Here is a 19,931-nt window from a genome sequence, read left to right as displayed (position 1 = left end):
TCCGCGTGCAAAACGCAAGAACAGGTGACGCGAAAAGCAGGCTGTACTCAAGCGAGGTCGGGGATCGTGTCTCCGACCAGTTTCACTAGTCTAATCAACAGTGCGTGATTTCTCGCGTGTCGCAACAGAGACGCATATCTTCTTTGGTCGAAGTCGGCGCGTGGTTCAATTTTCCGCGTTATCGGTGTCGTAAGGGGGCAATCGTACAAGTAGTGATCGGTTCCCTCACATGTTGCACCGCACGAACAGACGGGTTCCGCGAGCAGATTAAATCGGTGGAAATACGAATGGAATCGGCCGTGCCCCGTTAGCAGGGTCACTAGGGTTCTGTTGGGCGGAAACCAAGAGGGCGCGTCTAATACGTGCGGTACCCACTTAAAAAGGTCCGTGTCGGCGTTGTTTTCCCTCCAGTCAGATTCCCAGCGGCGCAGTTGCTCTCTCCTAAGCATACTGCGGACCGCTCTCGGAGTGAGCGGGGCCTGCCTCGCGTCGCCCAGTCATGCCGCGCGAGCTGCGAGAAAATCCGCCAGCTCGTTTCCGAACAGGCCGGAATGTCCCGGTACGTGATAGAGTGTAATCTTTGTCCTGGCTGAAATTTCCTTTAAGAGAGCCTTCACATCCCGGACTCTCGGGTCGGTGGTCTTATATTCAGATGTCGCCTGTAGCAGGGACAGACAGTCTGTGTATAGTCTGACCGTGGCGGCTGAGCACTTGTTTTTGATGTATATCAACGCCTCGATCAACGCTATGACCTCCGTGCAATACGCGCTCGTGGCATTCTCAACTCGGTATCTTCCTACCGCTCCGATGCGCTCACTCGGTCCTAATACTACAAATGCCGCTCCTGCCAGGCGATCGGTATACGAACCGTCCTTATAAATGTGTAATCCCGGCAAGCGGGCCATTCGTCGCGCCTCGTCCCTCGTGAGTCGACAAAAGCGGAAGGCGCATCGGGCCGCGGGGTGTTCCTGCCAGACGTCCAGTGTGGGCAGGAGCCGATCTGGACGTACGGACAGCTGTCCGTAGCGAATTGACTTGCGAGCAATGAGTAACTCAAACTCCGCATTGGCCCTTTCCAATTCTAGCGCGATGTGCGGTGCTCTCATGAGCACTTGAAGTGCCGTCGTTCGTGTCGTCTTGAACGCCCCCAACAAATTGAGAAGAACCGTGCGCTGCAGGGAGGTAGCGCGGGATTTGAGGCGGCAGTCAGGGCATATCGCGTCCCACCAAACTGGTGAACCGTACATAATGGCAGGTAGAATGACATTTTTATACAGCGTCACCTTCTGTTCGGGACGCAACAGTCCTCCCTGCATTCCAGAAAGTACCCAGATCTTCGCAACCAGCAGTTCGGTCTTTTCTTTAAGGTATTCGGCATGTTTAAAGAAAGAGAGCCGAGTGTCAAAGACGACTCCGAGTATCCTTAAGGAGTCTTTGTACATAAGTTTTTTGTCTGTTGGGTTTAGGCGTATGCACGGGCGCCATTTTTCCATACCACGGTGTCCGTTGGAGAATAGCACGCAGTATGTTTTTTCCGTGCTGAGGGTGACCCTTGCCCCAACGGTCCACTTCACTATGTTTTTTAAGACTGTGGACCCAACCTCTCCCAAACGCTCTCGCGATTCCACCGGGATGACAACGATGGTGTCGTCGGCGTACGCTTGAATTGTTATGCCTGTAGGAAGTGGGAGGCATAACAGGTCGTGAATTACCACGTTCCAGAGCAAGGGTGAGATTGGGGACCCCTGTGGACTCCCCAGCGAGGGGTATGCCACCAGTTCGCCAGCGTTCGATCGAAATACCACCGACCGCTGTTGGAGGAACGTCCTGAGCATGTGATATAGATTAGCCGGCACGCGGCGCTCGCGGAAAAACGCGAGCACTCGAGGATGCCATACGCTATCGAAAGCGCCCTGAAAGTCTATTGACATCAGGACCGCGGGCGTCTTTGAGACTCTCAGCTGTAAAAGGGTCTCTTTTAGGTGAACTAAGGCCATGACCGCACTTCTACCGTGTATGAATCCATACTGATGGTCGTGGATATGCCCGTGCTTTGATAGAAAGTGAAAGAGGCGGCCGTTCAAGAGTCGTTCGAGGATCTTGCCCAGAACCGAATTCACACATATCGGCCTGTATGACGTTGTGAGCTCGGGGGGCCGGCCGGGTTTCGGAATGAAAATTATCCTGCCTCGGCGCCAACAGCGAGGGAAATATCCAAGCGTGAGCGCCGCGTTCAGTACGAACATCACGAACCGCGCGTGTAATTTAAATAGGCCCTTCACGAGGAGCGGCGTTATTGCGTCCGGCCCCGGCGATGAACGCGGTGGCATCGCCCCAGTCACCTCGCGTACCTCCGCCTCGGTAAATGGGACATCTACCTCAGTAAGATTGTATGGCCTTGCGGCCATTTGCCTGGCCTCGGCGTGCTCGGGCAAGTCTTTGCTCGGGTCGTCCACTGCGATGTGCGTCTCGAGTAGGAGGGCCGCGGACTCGAGATGTGTCTCAGTCATCGAGCCGTCAGCTCGCTTCAGCGGGGGCAAGAACCTTGGTGGGCGGTTTCTGCCAAAAGCTTCTCTATATGACGTCGAAAATACGTTTCCGCGCGAGCACGCCTTATGGCATTCTCTTTCATATTGGGCCTTTGCCTCCGCGACCCACAGACGAAACCGTGCCAATGCGCGACTGTACTCCATTTTTAGGAGGGCCCTAATGTCGTAGCTTTTTGCTCTTTGAAAACGTCTCCGCATGGCATTGACCTTTTTACGCTCTAGTGCCAGAGCTGGTGTCCACCAGGAGTTCCCCCTGGCGTTTGACTTAACTGGCCTGAGCTGGCGTCGCAGGTGTTTATTGAAAATTTCATAAAAGGCCCCCAAGATGAAATCTAATGCCTCTGGGGACCGTGGCTGCGAGCATATGATCTTCGCGAACCAGGGCTCCCTCTCTAGCGAGCGCAAGAGCTCTTGCTGAGCGTACCTTGTTAGGCGTTTGCGGGCTACTCTTTCGTCAGATTCTATTCGCACTTCTAAGTTCTTATGTTCAGAATATGTGGCGTCGGAGCGTACGGTCCATGTGTATCCCGCCATCAGGACCGAGGGCGTTGCCAGGGTGAGATCGATCCAGCTGGCGGCGTATGCCGTCTCATAGGTCGGCTCGGACTGTGGGTCGTTCACGACGACCAGGCCCGCCGCGGCCGCGAACTCCATTACCTGTGCGCCCCTATCGTCTCCGACTCTGGGACCCCATGCTCGGTGCTTCACGTTAAAGTCACCGGCTACAATGACATGTGGAGAACGCGACTGCGACACCACCTCCTGAACCATCCGGAGTGTCGTGTCCATCGGCTTGTGTGGCGGAGCATAGACCGACACTATAGTAAAGTGGGAGTCGCGATATTGCCCATAGACTCCCACCACATATGTCGACAACATCACGGGACACAGGTCGAACGGTGGCCGCCTCACCAGTACGATAGCCACTGGGTCTTCCTCGCAGGCAAAAGCCGTAAATCCCGCAGGTAGGTTGGGCATTTTCCCCTTTGGTCTATATGGGTGGCACGCTACCGCGATGTGTATGCCGGTCTCTGTCATGCGATCGCACAAGTTACTCAGAGAGAGCCTTGCGTGATCTAAGTTGACCTGCAAGAACGCCAGACGCAACAACCCTCCCCGTAGCCCCCCCCCCTCGGCGCTACCCTCGCCGTTACGCGCCGCCATAGTGCGTGCGCGCCCTCAGCCTCGCCACCTTCTCTTGTAGCAGCGGGCATCCCGGGAAGCCGGTCGGGTGCCCAGCCGCCTCCAACCCGACACGGCGGCAGGCCCCGCAACAGACCGTCGCGTCACCCATTCTTATGGGACATGCAGCCCCCACATGTCCCTCGGTCCCACATTTCGTGCAGACGGCCTTGGTCGGGTCCGCTGCGGCGGGGCACGAACTTCTTCCGTGCCCATAAGACGCGCAAAAGGTGCATGTGGGCACGTGTAGGTCTTCCGATGCGTGCACCATCGTCCACCCGACCGATAAACGCGGAGAGGCCATGATTCTGCGGAAGGCCTCCGGATCGACTTCTACCACGTAGGCTTTAGTTCCCCCACGCTCTCGAAATGTGACCTTAACCTTCGATATGTCTACCCCTATCTGTAGAATGGGGTTGCGTTCGTCGAGGAGTCTCAAGAACTCCTCGGGTCCTAAGTCGGGGTCTACTCCGGAAAACCTGACGTGGGGGTTTCGGCGGGTGGGTATGCGAATGGTCATGGCGGTGTGCGTGACTGCATTTTCGTTAATGGCGTTTTTTATGTTTGTGAGTGTTTGTGCATTATTTGTGAAAACCGTGACGTCATACCTGGTGTGTCTTAGCGTGACGTCCCGAATGTCCTTTGCCACTGGGTCGATGTTCGTCTTTAACAGTCGGACCACGTCCCGTGCCGGCGCCTCTGTCGCTCCAACCGGTGTTAGGAACGCCACGTGTTCGTGTCTGACGCCAGACACCCTGCCGGGAGCAGCTCCAACGAGTCCGGCAGGACCAGCCGGCCCAGCACCAGGAATGCCGGCCGGCCCGCCCGCCCGGACCACTGCGGCGTAGCTTGGAGCACAAGGAACAACCGGAACAACCGGACCAGTAGGCGTCGTGCCCGTCGCCACCTGGACGCCAGGCCCAGCAGCAAGCACAGCGTGCGCGGGACCAACTGCGGGAGCCGCCGCCAGGCCGCCCAGGATGTCTCCAACTGGGGGTCGCTCCGCCACTAGCACTTGTCTCTGTAGGCCGGCGATCTCCCGGCGCGCGTCTACCAACTGCCCTTGCAGCGCCAGGGCAGCACCCCGCTCCGTGGCCGCGTCCGCTCGCATGTCGGAGCACAGGTTCACCAGCTCGAAGACCCTGGACATTATGTAGTTCCGGGCACTCAACGTGATGCGGTTTACCGAGTCTGCGCAGAACCGAGAGATCTCGTCCTCGATCTCGCGCGCCCGAGTCTGCATTCGAGTGCCCGGATCCCCCCTGTGTCCGATGCCGACCGCGGTGACCTCCGAAACAGAAGAGCTGGCATCTTCTTCCTCGCTCGCACCTGCTGTTGGTCTCACGGGACAGGATTGGGCTTGGGCAGTAACAGGTTGCGTGCTTTCAACGCCTCTCGTCGCCTCTTGTTCCGTCGGGTTCTGCAAAACGGCCAATACGCTATCGCCTTCCGGCGAAAAACCATGAATTGGCGTATTGGAAGAAGGTCCTATGGCGGGAGAACCCGTCCCATCGGGCGAAACTTCGTGTACGGCCCGACTAGATGCCATAGTGGGGCTGGCTCATACCCGCCATTTGCCGAGCCCGGGTATCGCCTCTCTCGATCAACTAACGGTCAAAATGACCGTTCCAGCTCCAAATTTCTCTGTGGGGCGAGTCCTGGGATGTTTAAAAATGCCTGCCACTAAGTAAAGTTGTCAAGAAAAGGTGAAAACTTGCCTTTCGGCGAAATCTTCCGAGAGCCGATGCAGCGGGCAACCGTCCAAAAGCACGAGCGCGCGTGCTTTTGGACCGTAACCAAGACACCGTAACCAAGAAAAAGTCATCCCAATGGTTTAACATCACATTTAAACGCCTAAACAACAAAAAGAAACGACTCTTTTGATCGGCAAGGTGGTCTAATAGCGCATGTGCGTGGAACAGGTACTACGCTGCAGGAAAACAAATTCGATAAACTTGTCAACAAAGAAAAACGTTTAGTTTTTCACTAGCATTGTCCGTTATGTTAAGCAACAACCCCGAAAATTCTGGAACACAATTGACCCCAGTACCTTTCAACTATTAGTACTGCACAACAATCAAAACCATCCGATCCCGATCACGAGGCCGCTGAACAACTTAACAGCTTTTTTTCTTCCGTGTTTACCGTTGAACCTGCCGATAACTTGCCTTCATTTCTTTATCTCAACCATAGCGAGATGCCGGACATCACATTCTGCTCAGACGACATCGCAAAACTAATCGACTTACTGAAACTCGCATCTTCATGCGGCATCGATGGTATCAACGCGAAAACGCTCAAAAACACGAAATCAATTGCTAGTACACTATTCTGTCATATTTTTCAGCAGTCACTATCATCAGGAGTGGTGCCGGAAAACTGGAAAGTGGGCAAGATTGTTCCAGTGCCCATAAAAATTTCCCTCATCTCTTTGCAGCAGTTATCATCTTATTTCCCCTACTAGCATTTGCTCCAAACTAATGGAGCATGTGATTTACTCTAACATTGTCAAGTTCCTAGCCAGCAATAACTATTTTCATTGCAGTCAGCAAGGCTTTCGCTCAGGATTTTTATGTGGCGCACAACTAGCTTTATTTTATTATGATATCAGTTCCAGCCTCGACATAAACATACCTGCTGACGCCCTCTTCTTAGAATTTAAAAAAGCATTCGACAAAGTCCCGCATTAACGGCTACTACTAAAGCTTTCTCGTCTAAACATTATTACAAATGTATTTAATTGGATTCGCGGTTTCCTTACCAATCGTCAACAATTTGTACATGCTAACTCCGTCTCATCTAGCCGTTCCTCTGCAATCTCTGGTGTGCCGCCAGGTACAGTGCTCGGACCAATACTTTTTCTCATTTACATCAATGACCTTCCATCAAACATCTCTTCAAACATTCGCCTCTTTGCAGACGACTGCGTCGTATACCGTCCCATAGCAAACAGCTCAGGCACTACTACACTTCAAAACGACCTCAATCTAATTGTATTCTGGTGTGATAAGTGGTTAATGTCTTTAAACATAAAGAAAACTTCATTGGTATCTTTTCATCGCAGGCCTTATCACTAGTCAGCAGAATATACCATTTCCGACTCTGCAGTCTCACCCGCTGAATCTTACAAATATCTTGGTGTCACATTTTCAAGTAACATTTCCTGGTCAACCCACGTGACGAACATAGCCAACTCCGCAAATCGCACTCAGGGTTTTTTACGTATACACTTGAGACTTGCGCCCCCATCAGTTAAACTAATATCGTATGTCACACTTTTTCGTCCAAAATTATAGTATGCATGTTCTGTCTGTGATCCCCATCAATCTCACTTATCCAACATTCTGGAATCAATTCAAAACCGTGATGCGCGTTTTATCTATTCTGAATATACCTACAATTCCAGTGTTACCAAACTTAAAACTCGTGCTCACCTTTCTAATCCAGAATTACGACGTCACATATCTCGACTATGCCTTTTTCACAAATTTTATCATGCCCCCATCGAAGTTCCAGCCATCCTGCCTGTCCATCGCACATCAAGCTGCACAAACCATTCAAGCGCAGTGTATCCTCCACCATCCCAATGCACCGCACATCTTCGCTCCTTTTTTGTGACAACCGCACGGGACTGGAACCGTCTGCCAGCAACTACCGTGCACCAGTCCGACCCGCATCAATTCAAGATGGCCCTCGAATCACTTTTTTTATTCAGTAATTATTACCCATCCCTCATGTATTACCCCAGCAGGGGCCTCTGATGTATTTAAAATAATAAATAAATATGTGCGGAGAAGGGGGAGAGGGGAAGCGCTGTAATATATGCCCTGTAATAGAGAACCGTGCGCACGCCAATGTTATTGTCTCTCGCCCAGAAACACGCTGTTTCATCGAGATGAAATTCAACCAACTGACCCGATTTATCACCCAGTCTCACCGCACTGTGTCCTTGTTGTAAAGAGATCTTGACGCATCATCTTCGCACTGAAGCAGACACGAAGCTTTTATTCCACTAATGATTCTAGCTTTCTATGTTTAAAGCACTGAGCATTATTGCAACAGAGAGCTCCCTCAAGAGTGGAAGGCGGCCGCTTGCCGGCCGATAATAAACAATTCTTTCTTACACAGTCGTATTCGAATGCATTGTGCCAAGACTCACTTCACGTTGCTTTCCTTTATCGCAAGTTCTCCCTGTACAGCGACTTATCTTTGTTGACGCAGCCATACAGTCGCCGGCGTCAACGATACGTCCCAGAATCTTTGCCTCATGTAGCTGCTGGAGACTTGGTGCGGTGCATTTCAAACGCTTTAAAGCCGGTAATCTCGCATCCTGAGCCTCTCGTGGTTATAGATTTCGAATATATCGCGTTCGTAGTAATGAAGTCTTCCTTCGACCAGCCCACCGCGAGACCCGCCAACATGAGCGTGGACCTTAAGACGTACGTGGGTGTCGAGTCGTATCCGAGCCAGGAAGACCTCAACGCTTGGCAGCGGATCAGCTTCTGCAAAGCTTCCAAGAGACACCACCAACATCTGGACGTCGGCTGTGGGCTGGGAAAGTTCACCCGCAACCACCTGCTGCCTTTCTCGCGTCCTTGTCGAAGGCTCGTCGCTGTCGACCATTGTGCCAGGATCGTCGAGTACGCCCGCGAGAGCACGTGGCATTCCGAGATCTTCTACGATGTGCTGGACATCGAAAAAGATGATGACGTTACGCTGTTTATCGGCAAGTATGGCAAGTTTGAACGTGTCTACTCGTTCATGTGCTTCCATTTTGTGAAAAACCAACAGGCTGCTTACAGGAACGTGCGCCGGCTGTTGGCCGAAAATGGCGAATGCGTCGTGGTGTCGTGCGTCAGCACCCAACTCACGGACGTTTGGCTCCAGGTGCACGAAACGCAAAAGTGGAAGGCATACGTGCCGGTGAGTTTTTCCAACTCCGTTAATTCCAACGTTCTTACGCACCCAGCTTAATATAAGGTTAAGATGACAGCTGATTTAGGCAAACATGACACTTGTAGAATCGGTATCTACATAATATCGAGTCCTTTACCACCCCATTCATTGAAAGAGCATATGAATGGATATTGAACTAATGTGGCCTTGTTATATCATGAATGTGCCTTCATTTTGATCCCCTTAGAGCATTCTTTCCGTATTTCTCGTTGAACTTTAGGTTCTCTCAAACAGCCACAGCAAGAAAAGGTTATTATTATTATTATTATTATTATTATTATTATTATTATTATATTATTATTATTATTATTATTACTATTATTAGTAATATTATTATTATTATTATTATTATTATTATTATTATTATTATTATTATTATTATTATTATTATTATTATTATTATTAATATTATTATTATTATTATTATTATTATTATTATTATTATTATTATTATTATTATTATTATTATTATTATTATTATTATTTATATTATTATTATTATTATTATTATTATTATTATTATTATTATTGTTGCAAGGCTTCCTTTGAAAGCTGGTGTACCACAGGGATCCATTTTATCTCCTCTTTTATTTAATATACTCATAAATGATTTTACTGCTGTTGTTCCAAATTGTCTTGTATTTGAGTATGCAGATGACACTGTTCTGTTAACGAAACATGTATGTTACAATAAAGCATTGTCACTACTACAAGAGAGTGTTTATGAGGCTGCGTCACGGTTTACAGATAATTGCCTGGTGATTAATCAGAAAAAAAACGAAATTAATTTGCTTTAAAAATTTATTGAAAGTAATGGTTACGAATGCACCCATACTTGTTCATGCCCGTGATTGGGCCTCCTGTAAGTGTACTTCCATTGAATATGTTAATTCTATAACATATCTTGGTGTATTCTTCGATAGCAACCTGTCCTGGAATGATTATTTGGCTTACATTTGTGACAGACTACGAAAAATCTCGTGGTTACTTTTCAATATTAGATCAATTGCACCCACCAATATTAAAGTGACAATCATGCTTGCTCTTGCGTATATTATCTTACGATATGGCATCATTTTATTTGCTTTCTGTTTTTCGCGATGGCAGCGTTGGGTTGACAATATTTTAAAAAGTATGTTGAAATTCATTGTGTATAATCGTTCTTCAACAGACAATGTAAATTTATTTTCTCTACTTCGACTGCCGTCTTTCAAAGCGTCCTTTAACCAAACTGTTGTATTACGGCATTTCTGGGGCTCACAGTTCAAAAACGAATGCATTACCCCTCGTGCATTTAGAAAAACTGCCCGCTTTTCTGTACCAGTCGTCAAAACGCGATATGGCAAAGCTACTAGAAAGGTCTATGTCCCTACTGTTCTTAATGACATCCCCGACAGTTTTTTTTCCGGCAACGACTAAACGCAGTCTACGAAAGAGCCTAAGGTCTCTTTATTGCTGCATCAGTTATCGCATTATTATTTTTTTCTAGTTCCTTGCATACTGGGTATAATCTATTAAAAATTTTTCAATGCTTGTATTCACATTTCTGCTGTTTAGGTAGTATTCCTTCCGCTAATTTGATTCTCGATTGTTATTGTGTTTATATGTAGCGTAAATGAGTTACATGTATTCTTTCTCTGATTGTTTACATGAAAAGCTTTTCAAAATATATGTCATATCTCGTCTGCCGATGTGTCGGGCGAAGTCCTCCAAGCCACCATCTGGCTTTGACAGGCCTGTTATTTGTTTTGTACAACTCAAGATGACAATAAAGATTATTATTATTATTATCATTATTATTATTATTATTAATAATATTATTATTAATAATATTGTTATTATTATAACAATGAAGTTAATGTTTCTAAGTGATGCCATAGTCATGGCTGTTCGATCTCCCCCTTTGGTGCAGCCCGCCGAACGCTCCTACCCACCTGTGAGAGCGCTAGTTTCATTTCAACCTGCCTCATCGGCTATGGCGCTAGCTATCGATGACTTAAGAGCTAGCTATCGGTGACACTACCAAAGATCCCTTCAGCTACAGTGAGTTATCTGCGCTGGTATGGTTTCACGTGTTTAAGATCCATGCTTTGTCATGCTCTCGTGAATAGGCCGCATCACTTAAGCTGGATTTGTGACTGATTTCTGAGGGAGACATATCAGCGCAAGGAATACGGAAAACACAGGAACGAAGACCATCCCGTACGCGGTGGTTAAAGCCAGTGTACTGTGCGTTATCACTGCACGTTGAAGAACTACAGATGGTTGAAAATATCCTAAGCCCTCCACTTCGACGTGGTTCGTAATCATATTGTGGTTCTGACACGTAAAACCCCAGATATTGCTTAGTGGCTAGGGGGCTCGACTGCTGGTTGTAGGTGCGATCCCGGCCGCTGTGGTCACATTCTGATTAAAGTGAAATGGTAAAGGCGGGTGTACTGTGCGATGTCAGTTCACGTTCAAGAACACCAGGTAGGTGAAATTTCCGGGGCCCTTCACTACAGCCTCTCTAATATTGACATGTGGGGTTTAACTGTCCGAAACCACCACGTCCCAATTATTCCTATCTGGTTTTCGGTCGCAAAACCCCACATATCATTACTATTATATAATTAGGGATTAAGATTTGTGTGGTATATATACCATTATTTCGCAGAGCTTTAGACTTTATAACAATTTAATTCAAGCTTAGTGAAATACAAATTTACCCCTGAATCCCAAAGATAATGGGCTACATATGTTGATTCCGAGGTATTTTTTGGAAAACCTCCCAAAAACAGGGGCCTGGTAAACCATCATGTCTGTTCCTTTTGTTTCTCTCTCTCTCTCTCTCTCTCTCTCTCTCTTAAGTGACATGGGCACGCTGGTGAAAAAATTGTTAGAGGAGGTCCAAGAAACTACGTTTTCTTGTTTCTTTCTCGAAAAAAAGAAAGAAAAACTCCACATGTGTATTAAATGTGTGCCGTTAGACCTGTGTTGTGCATGAAGTGAAGCAATGTCTAATACGCTTGCTGTAATATGTTATATGTCTAATATGCTTGTGGTAATATGTCAAAAAATGACATCGCACACTTGCCTGATGACGTCTGTATGCGACTGTCACAAAATAGGGAGGATTAGTGAGATTACACTTTCGCGAAACGCGGTGCAAGCAGGTGCAAGTGCGATTACCTCAACGATGTGCAGCGCCCTCCCCTCTTGGCGTGGCCGGTCAGCAACATCTGCGATCACGCGCACTTTTAAGGGGCGAAAAAGGGAAGTTTATTGTACACTTAACTTGTACGTACACCAACGAAACATCGAAAACAAATAAAGACAGTGTATACATCTTACAAATGAGCACCAAAATCTAACTTATCACTGAGTATCCAAATGTTACAAGTGAAAGGAAAATTAAAAAGAATCAAGTTAATCACATTTAACAGGATAACACTTATGCATGCGTACTAGAGTGGGCGCATGGCTAGTACGGGACAACTGGAAACCTCAGCTGTCCCTGTCTTACATTGAAGAAACGTGTGTGTCATCGTCGAAGGAAGGCATCTCCGCCGTGTGTTTCCAGCTGCTGATCTAGGTAATTCCACACAATGAGCCGAATTTTCTGTAGTGCGGGATAGGCGCCTCTATGCGGCTTGTGCCGTACTTCCGCTAAACAGTGTCGCCGCCACAGTACGTACAAGGTTACTGTAAAGACCAGTCTTGCAAACAGCCCACGCTCTGTTCCCATGCGCGCCGTGCGAAAGCCGAAGAGGCGTTGTACCATGTGCCAGATGCTCCTCGCCACCGAGAACTGAAACAGAGCATGTTGGGTCGTCTCTCTTTTGCCACAGTTTGGGCAGCGGTCATTTAGAACGACGCCCCAATGTGCTAACCGGTCACGCGTAGGCAATGCCCTCCATCTTCTCAACCAATCAAATTCGCGCACCTGATTAGGTACGCGATTGCAACGCCAGCGTTTCCATTTTCTCGAGCAGGGTGCTGTTTCTTCCTCTTTGCTCAGTGTGCTACTTGTCACCAGACAGACAGACAGACAGACAATGAACTTTATTTGATCCTGGGGAGCTTTTGCGGGAACCCCTATCGGGGACCAGCGGAAGCCGCTGGCCGCGTCCAAGTCGGGGCTGGGACACCGTGGTGTTCCGCCCTTTCTTGAGCCCTCTGGATTGCCTGAATTTGTGCTTGAAGCGATGGGCTCCGGAGTGCTCCTTCCCAGTCGGCTTCGCTGGATAGAGAGCCATTAGGTAACGCGGGGCATTGCCAAAGCATGTGCGCTAAAGAACAATAAATTTTATTACATTCCGGACAACTTGAATCATCGTCTGTGGACATACGACTAAAAAGGCCTCGCGAGGGAAACGAGCCCGTCTGGATAATTCTAAGTGTAATTGACTGAGACCTATATAACTTCGGGTGAGGAAGAGGATAGGCTCTTTTACTTAGCCGATAGTGAGATGTGATTTCATGAAACGTAAGGAGTGGATCATTATGTTGGATTTCATCCTGACCCCATAAGGCCTCCATGCCGCCACGGCGCCTTAGATCTCGCGCACGGTCATGGGCAAGCTCGTTGAGGTTAGGTACGTGCTCATGAACGTCCGCACCCATATGGGCGGGAAACCAAGAGATTAAGTGAGTGCCAGGGTCGGTTCTTTTTTCTAGAATGGAGGCAGCCTCCCGCGCTATGTTACCCGACTCAAAAGCTTTGATGGCCGCTCGTGAATCTGTTAACACGGTGGTGTGTGAGCGGTCGGTCATGGCCAGGGCTATGGCGACCTGTTCTGCAACTGCGCTCGTAGCCAACCTGACCGAGGCTGAGGAGCGTAATTCCCCGTTGCCGTCAATGACTGCCAGCGCGAATGTGCTAAACTTGCCGTACTGAGCCACGTCGACAAAGACAGTCGATTCTTGATTGTCGGCGGCGTTCTGTAATATCGCCCGTGCTCGGGCTTTTCGCCTCCCTACATTGTATTGTGGGTGCATATTCCGAGGGAATGGGCTGACCACAAACGTTTCCCGAACCTCCCGGGATAAGGTGATTTCCCGTACAGCAAGCATTCTGGGAGCCATGCCAGCCTCGTCCAGGATGCGTCTTCCTGCCCTGGTTGACGAGAGCCTGACCACCTGGGCGGTGACCTGCGCTTCGATCACTTCATCAATCTCGTTGTGCATACCGAGTTGTCTTAATTTGTCAGAGCATGTGGTTACTGGTAACCCTAGCATCTTTTTGATGCTCTTACGGATGAGAGTGTCTAGCTTATTTTTTTCCGTTCTAGTCCAGGTAAGCGCCGATGCTACATAATTAATGTGGCTCATTAGGAAGGCATGATGGATCTGAAGTAGATTGACTTCCCTTAGTCCCTTTCTGCGTCCTGATACTCTAGCAACAAGTCTCAGCATGCTTTTGGTTTTGGCCGTAATGTGCGTCAGGGTTTTAGCGTTACATCCTCTCGCGTTAATCAGTAGTCCTAGGATTCTGATTGAATCTACTCGTGGAATGCGCTGTCCATTTCTTGCAAAAAGGGAGATGGGAATTTGGTCCAGGTGTGGAAGTCTCCTAACGCCTTGCCTGGCCGGCCTGTACAGTAACAGTTCTGATTTGTTTGGAAAAAGCTGGAGGCCTGTGCCTTCTAGGTAGGACTCCGTTTCGTCTAGGGCTGATTGCAGCGCGTTTTCTACTTCTGCGAGTGATCCTCCGGGGCACCAAATTGTGATATCGTCCGCGTAAAGCGAGTGGCCTATATTGGGCAGGGATCTGAGTCTCTCCGATGAGCCCTTCATGACTATATTGAATAACAAGGGGGAGATGACCGCCCTTTGGGGAGTGCCTCTGGCACCTAAGGTGAACTCGTCTGACTTGTGTTGAGCGATCCTTATGGTAGCCGTTCTATTCATCAGGAATGACCTAACAAAGGCCTGAAACTTTGCTCCCAGACCTAGACTGGCCGTGGCCTGCAAGACAAAGCGATGAGATATGGTGTCAAAGGCCTTGGTCAGGTGAAGGGCTAAGATCCCCCTAACATTCCTAGTGCTGTTATCGAAAATGTGCTTCTTAAGAAGTAGCATTACATCTTGTGTGGAAAGGCCAGGCCTGAAGCCGATCATGTTTTGTGGGAATAGTTCATTGCGTTCTATGTAGTTCGAGATCCTATTGAGGATCGCATGTTCCGCTACCTTGCCTACACAGGAGGTTAGCGATATCGGCCTTAGGTTGTCAAGATGTAAGGGCTTACCCGGTTTCGGAATAAGCACAATCGAGGCCGCTTTCCACTCTGCCGGCACGCTTCCACTCTCCCAAGTCTTGCTGACCTCTTTCGTTAGCATCTCAATTGATCTATCATCCAGGTTCCTTAACAGTCTGTTTGAGATGCCATCTGGTCCTGAGGCTGACCTGCTATTCAAGTTGTGAAGCACGGCCCTAATTTCAGACTCCATGAAGAGGTCATCGAGCTCTTTTACCGTGTCAGATTCTATTTCAGGATACTCTTTTGAGCGTCCTGCGCCTAGCGGGAGATATCTATTCGCTACCTCGTCTAAGAGCGTTTCTTCCGTTCCATCCTCTTGTCTGTGCTTGTGAATCAGGCGGCACAGTGCCTGTCTTTGATTGCCTTTGGTCTGCGTGTCATCTAGCATGTGTTTAAGAAGATTCCATTTCCCCCCCTGTACGCATACGTCCATCGACTGCTGAACAGATCTCATCCCATTGTAGCCGAGCTAACTCGGTACAGTGCTGTTATATCTCCCTTTTATGTTCCGCAACCCTCTTTCGTAACCGTCAGTTAAGCCTCTGTGTTTTCCATCGCCTCAAGATGGAGGCTTTGGCTTCCAAGAGATGTGCGAGGTGCGAATCTATCCTGGGAACATCGAGCTCGGTTTGAATAGTTTTTGTCGCCTTTTCAACGTCCGCTCTGAGTGTCTGAATGAGTTTGCTGAAGCTGTCGTATTCGCCCGTGTCCTCGTTTCTGAGCTTTCGGAAAGCATCCCAGTCCGTCACTTTAAATTCCCTGGCCTGGGGGGCTCTGACCTGAATGGTAACACTAATGATGAAGTGATCGCTGCCCAGGTTTTCTTGCTTGTTATCCCAGGTTGTTTGCTGCCAATTTTTGATAAACGCGAGATCGGGGGTTGTGTCTCTAGCCACCGACGTGCCCAGTCTCGTGGGAAACCGGGGATCGGTGATGACTGTTAGCGTTAGGTCATCGACTGCCCGCGCTAGATTTATGCCCTTAGCCGTTTGCCTGATGTACCCCCATGCGTTATGTGGGGCGTTGAAGTCTCCCGCGATTACTAACGGTGACTGTCTAGCGAGTGTAGCGGCCTTCGTAAACAGGGAGTGGAAAGACTATCTCTGACCGGATGTTGGGCTGTAAACATTTAGAATGAACACGCTTTGTTTAAGCCACCTGTTAGGAATAACCTCAATGAAAAGCGCCTCCATTTTGCCACAACCTGGCTGAATGTCATGTACAACGTATGCGAGCTTTTTGCTCACCAGCATAGCTATACCTCTCTTGGACTCCCCCTTTGCCGCCACCGATTTGTAACCAGCGAAGGTGGGCGTGTCGCACAGTGTTTCCTGTAGCAAAATTACCTGCGGCCTTTCTGCCTGAGCTGTAACATACTGTTGCAGTGAGGTCTTGCGCCTTTGAAAGCTAGCGCAATTCCAATGCCACATTACTAGATTATTTTGAGTGCCCGCCATTTTGCTAGTTTTAGTTTTATTGACCCTGCGGGGTCGCCCCCGCATCATCATTAACTGCAGTTTGTGTACGAACCTTTGGCCTGGTCTTAATAGCCATTTTATTCTCAAGTGCGACTACCTTATTTTCTATGGCTCCTACTTTACTCTCAAGTGCTCCCATGCACAGCGCGAGTTGATTAATGCTTAACTGATTTTCTTTGGAAATCCTAAGTAACTCTTCTAGCATCTTGTTCTGCGAGCTTTCCACTTGCATCTCCGAGTCGCTCTCATCCTTTGAAGGTGGAGCCTTACGCTTGGCCTTGTTGACCTCGACTTTGGGTTCCTGCGTACTTTTATGCACGTCGTTATCCGCCACGTTCGTGCCCTCGACTCTGCTGGAAATGGCCTGCGCGGATGTCTGCTTGCGTAGCTCTGCTTTGAGACTAGCAATCTCCTGACGTAACTGTTCAATCTCACTCTTTTCATCATGCTCCGGCGATGCCGACCGCGTTACCTTTTTGGGCTTGGGCGTCTTCTTCTTGACTCGATCCGCCCATGTGAGTTCCTCCTGGATTCTCCTTCTAGACGCCGAACGCCCTCTGGAACGCGAGCGGCTCTTGCGCCGCTGCGCAGCTGGCGTGACGGAGTGGCCTCTCGTGGGTGTGCCGGAGACGCTAGGTGAGACGCTGCAGCCACGGGACTGCATTCCTAGGGCCATCTGCGTCTTCTCGGAGCGCCGGTGGCGTTAGCGTCGTCTCCTTCTGACGATGTAGGGGACTTGAAATCTGTCTTTGCATGCTCTGTCTGCAGTGGGATGTGGACCTCCGCATAGCGAACACTTTGGGGTGCAATGATGATCCTCCGTTGGTGATTTCTGTCCGCACGTGTGGCACCACTTGCTGTTTGGATTAGGGCAAACGTCAGCATGGTGTCCCAAACCTCCGCAGCCATAGCAGACCTCCGTGTGTCTCCTGTATAGTGTGCAGCGAAACATGCTCGCGCCACAGGACACATAATTGGGCACCTTCATACCCTTGAACAATACTACCACAGCTGTGGTGTTCTTGATTCTTTTGACCTCGATGGCTCCTGGGTTGCGGTGGTTCACAATTCGTGCTCGGAGCTGAGCCTCGCTGATATCCACGTCGACACCCCTTATGACACCTTTGCACGTGTCATCGGGGGAAGCGGGTACACAGAGACCCGGTACGTGCAATCGCCCAATCGGACTTGCTGCGCCTTTACGTACACGCACGCATTCTTCTCATGAGGAGTACACACCACATAAATGTTTTGAGTGCCATTGGGACAAATGGTGTCCTCTTCGATTTCGGCTAGAGCCAGGGCCGCCGCCATGGCCAGGGCTTGCTCGAAACGTATTTGACTGACCTTGGTTACATTAAGACCGTCCCTCGGTCTTACGATGATGCGATACGTGTCCCTCGGAAGTTGAGGGAGCCTCGAGGTGGCAACGATGCGTTGGTACGCGTTCCGTAGGGCGGCGGTGCGGCCACCGCCCTTTCGTCCGCCACGCGTTGGGGTGTATTCGCGGGTAGTAGTCGCCGTTCTCATTCCCTTGCTATTCTTGCGGCCATATGCCGTCATCCAGCCGGGGCTGCTTGCTTCGTCCTGAGAGATTTCTTCTCCCTCCACGATCTCCATCTTGGGCTAAGGCGCCCGCGGTCGCAGGGCTAGTCCATGCCTACCTGCGCTGTCTCGCCGAGGTTAGGCTTACCGCGTTAGTGTTAGCTGTGCCGTGGCGTGGTCGGAGCTTCACACACTCATAAAGGGGAAAACGTCACCCACCGTAGAAAGGCCGGTGTTGGTCATGTCCTCGCAACGTACTGCGTCGTTTACCACATAATGTACTCGGTTTCGACGAAAGAAACCAACCAAAACATTGAAAAAAGCAGGAGCCGCAATCAGCGCGTCCACACTAGTCGGCACCCCCTGGCGGTCTCCTACTTGTCACCATTTCGCTTATTTCTTGCGATGAAACATCTTCCAGACTGCATGAACATATTGATTCCACTGTTCTTTTTAAGCCACTGGCAGCTCTGTAAAACTTAAACGGAAAATCCGCTTGTTCTGATGTACGAGTTGGCCGTGAAAGTACATTTTAGTGTACTGCTGCAGTACATCATGAGCCTGTACCCGGGGTAGTTGCTGTCATCAAACAGCTTCTGTGTTGTTTTTGCAACCAGCGCTCTCGTGAACGTTGGTATATCTGGGAGGCTCAAGCCTCCACGGTTTGTGGGAAGCTGTAAAAATTTCCTCCGTACCTTTGCTGGTTTTCCTCCCCAGAGGAAGGTCCCCACCATAGCGGTGAGGCGTCCTGTAACACGGCGAGGTAGCAGGGCGATGTGTGCTGTGTAAAATGCAAAAGCGCATGCCTGTGTCTTGATGACTGTTGCTTTTGCCGTTAGTGACAGGTTAAAATGAGTGGCTGCTGCTATGACATCGGTAGATCTCCTACGCACGTCATACCAGGTCTTTTTTGATACATCTCCTATCTCAAAGTAAACGCCTAACACCTTAACAGCTTGAACGTATTCTAAGTCTCCTGGCAATAGTTCTTTGAAGCCTCCAAAGCGCAATGCCTTACATTTGGTGGTGTTTAAAAGAGCGCCAGACAGATAGGAATACTCAGCAAAAATGTCAAGGAGAGAGAGAGAGATAAAGATGCAAGGAAAGGCAGGGAGGTTAACCAGACGCACATCCGGTTTGCTACCCTGCACTGGGGAAGGGATAAAGGGGAGAAAAGAGGTTGCAGAAAGATGAGAAAGTACACACAATCACGAGCACACTCGGGGAGCACACACAGTCTACAGGCGGTCGCTCAGGTTCGTTGACTTTAGGTAAAGTAGCAGTGCATTAGTTGCTTTCTGCGCAACTGAGGCAGATGCCCAAGGTCCTAGTATCTTCTGCACACAAAATGGTCTGGGGTCAAGTTGATTCAAAACCATCCAGAGCTGGCATCGCTGTGTGTCGTAGCAAGCGCAGCTGCACAAGAGGTGTTCGATGGTCTCTTCAGCTCCGCAGTAGTCGCATGTAGGAGTGTCTGCCATACCAATGCGAAAGGAGTACACCTGTGTAAATGCAACACCCAACCAAAGGCGGCATAACAGTGTCGCATCGGAGCGGGAAAGTTGTGATGGTAGCTTTAGCTTGAGCGAAGGATCCAGTTCATAAAATTGACACCTTTGGAAGCTGGTAGACGACCAGAACGTGCGCGTGAGATCTCGAGCCAGCCGGTAAAGTTGTCTTGCTGCATCATTCCTTGATAGAGGAATTGGGACTACACGGGTTTCTTCATTGGCTGAGCGGGCTGCATCATCGGCTAATTGATTTCCGGTAATACCGATATGTCCAGGCAGCCATTGATATATAATATCATGCCCTCGTGCTAGAGCTTCATGATGGCAAAGTCTTATTTCTTGTATCAATTGGTCATGACTCCTCCTACGCATGGCAGACTGCAAACTCTGAAGCGCTGCCTTCGAATCACAGAATATGACCCATTTTCCTGGACGTTCTTGAACGAGATATTGTCAAGGAATGTACTA

At 49.2% G+C, this 19,931-nt stretch overlaps 1 protein-coding gene across 2 annotated transcripts in view; it reads left to right on the top strand.

Annotated features, from left to right (window-relative positions):
- Positions 1–7,963: 7,963 nt before the first annotated feature.
- The window catches only part of LOC119179783 (juvenile hormone acid O-methyltransferase), a 30,513-nt gene continuing 18,545 nt past the window's right edge, over positions 7,964–19,931 (top strand). Inside the window, exons 1-2 of one of the 2 annotated variants that reach the window (XM_075869883.1) lie at positions 7,964–8,461; positions 8,534–8,654. In XM_075869883.1, the coding sequence (XP_075725998.1) occupies positions 8,109–8,461; positions 8,534–8,654 (474 nt within the window). In that variant the 5' untranslated portion in view covers positions 7,964–8,108. Of the gene's footprint in view, positions 8,655–19,931 lie in introns of both variants that reach the window. The other variant, XM_037430903.2, reaches the window with a different exon arrangement.

This window comes from Rhipicephalus microplus, chromosome 7 (genome assembly GCF_043290135.1).
Source record: "Rhipicephalus microplus isolate Deutch F79 chromosome 7, USDA_Rmic, whole genome shotgun sequence".
NCBI lineage: Eukaryota > Metazoa > Arthropoda > Arachnida > Ixodida > Ixodidae > Rhipicephalus > Rhipicephalus microplus.
The sequence above is the reverse complement of the archived record's forward strand: the minus strand, read 5'-3'. Positions and strand labels throughout refer to the sequence as shown.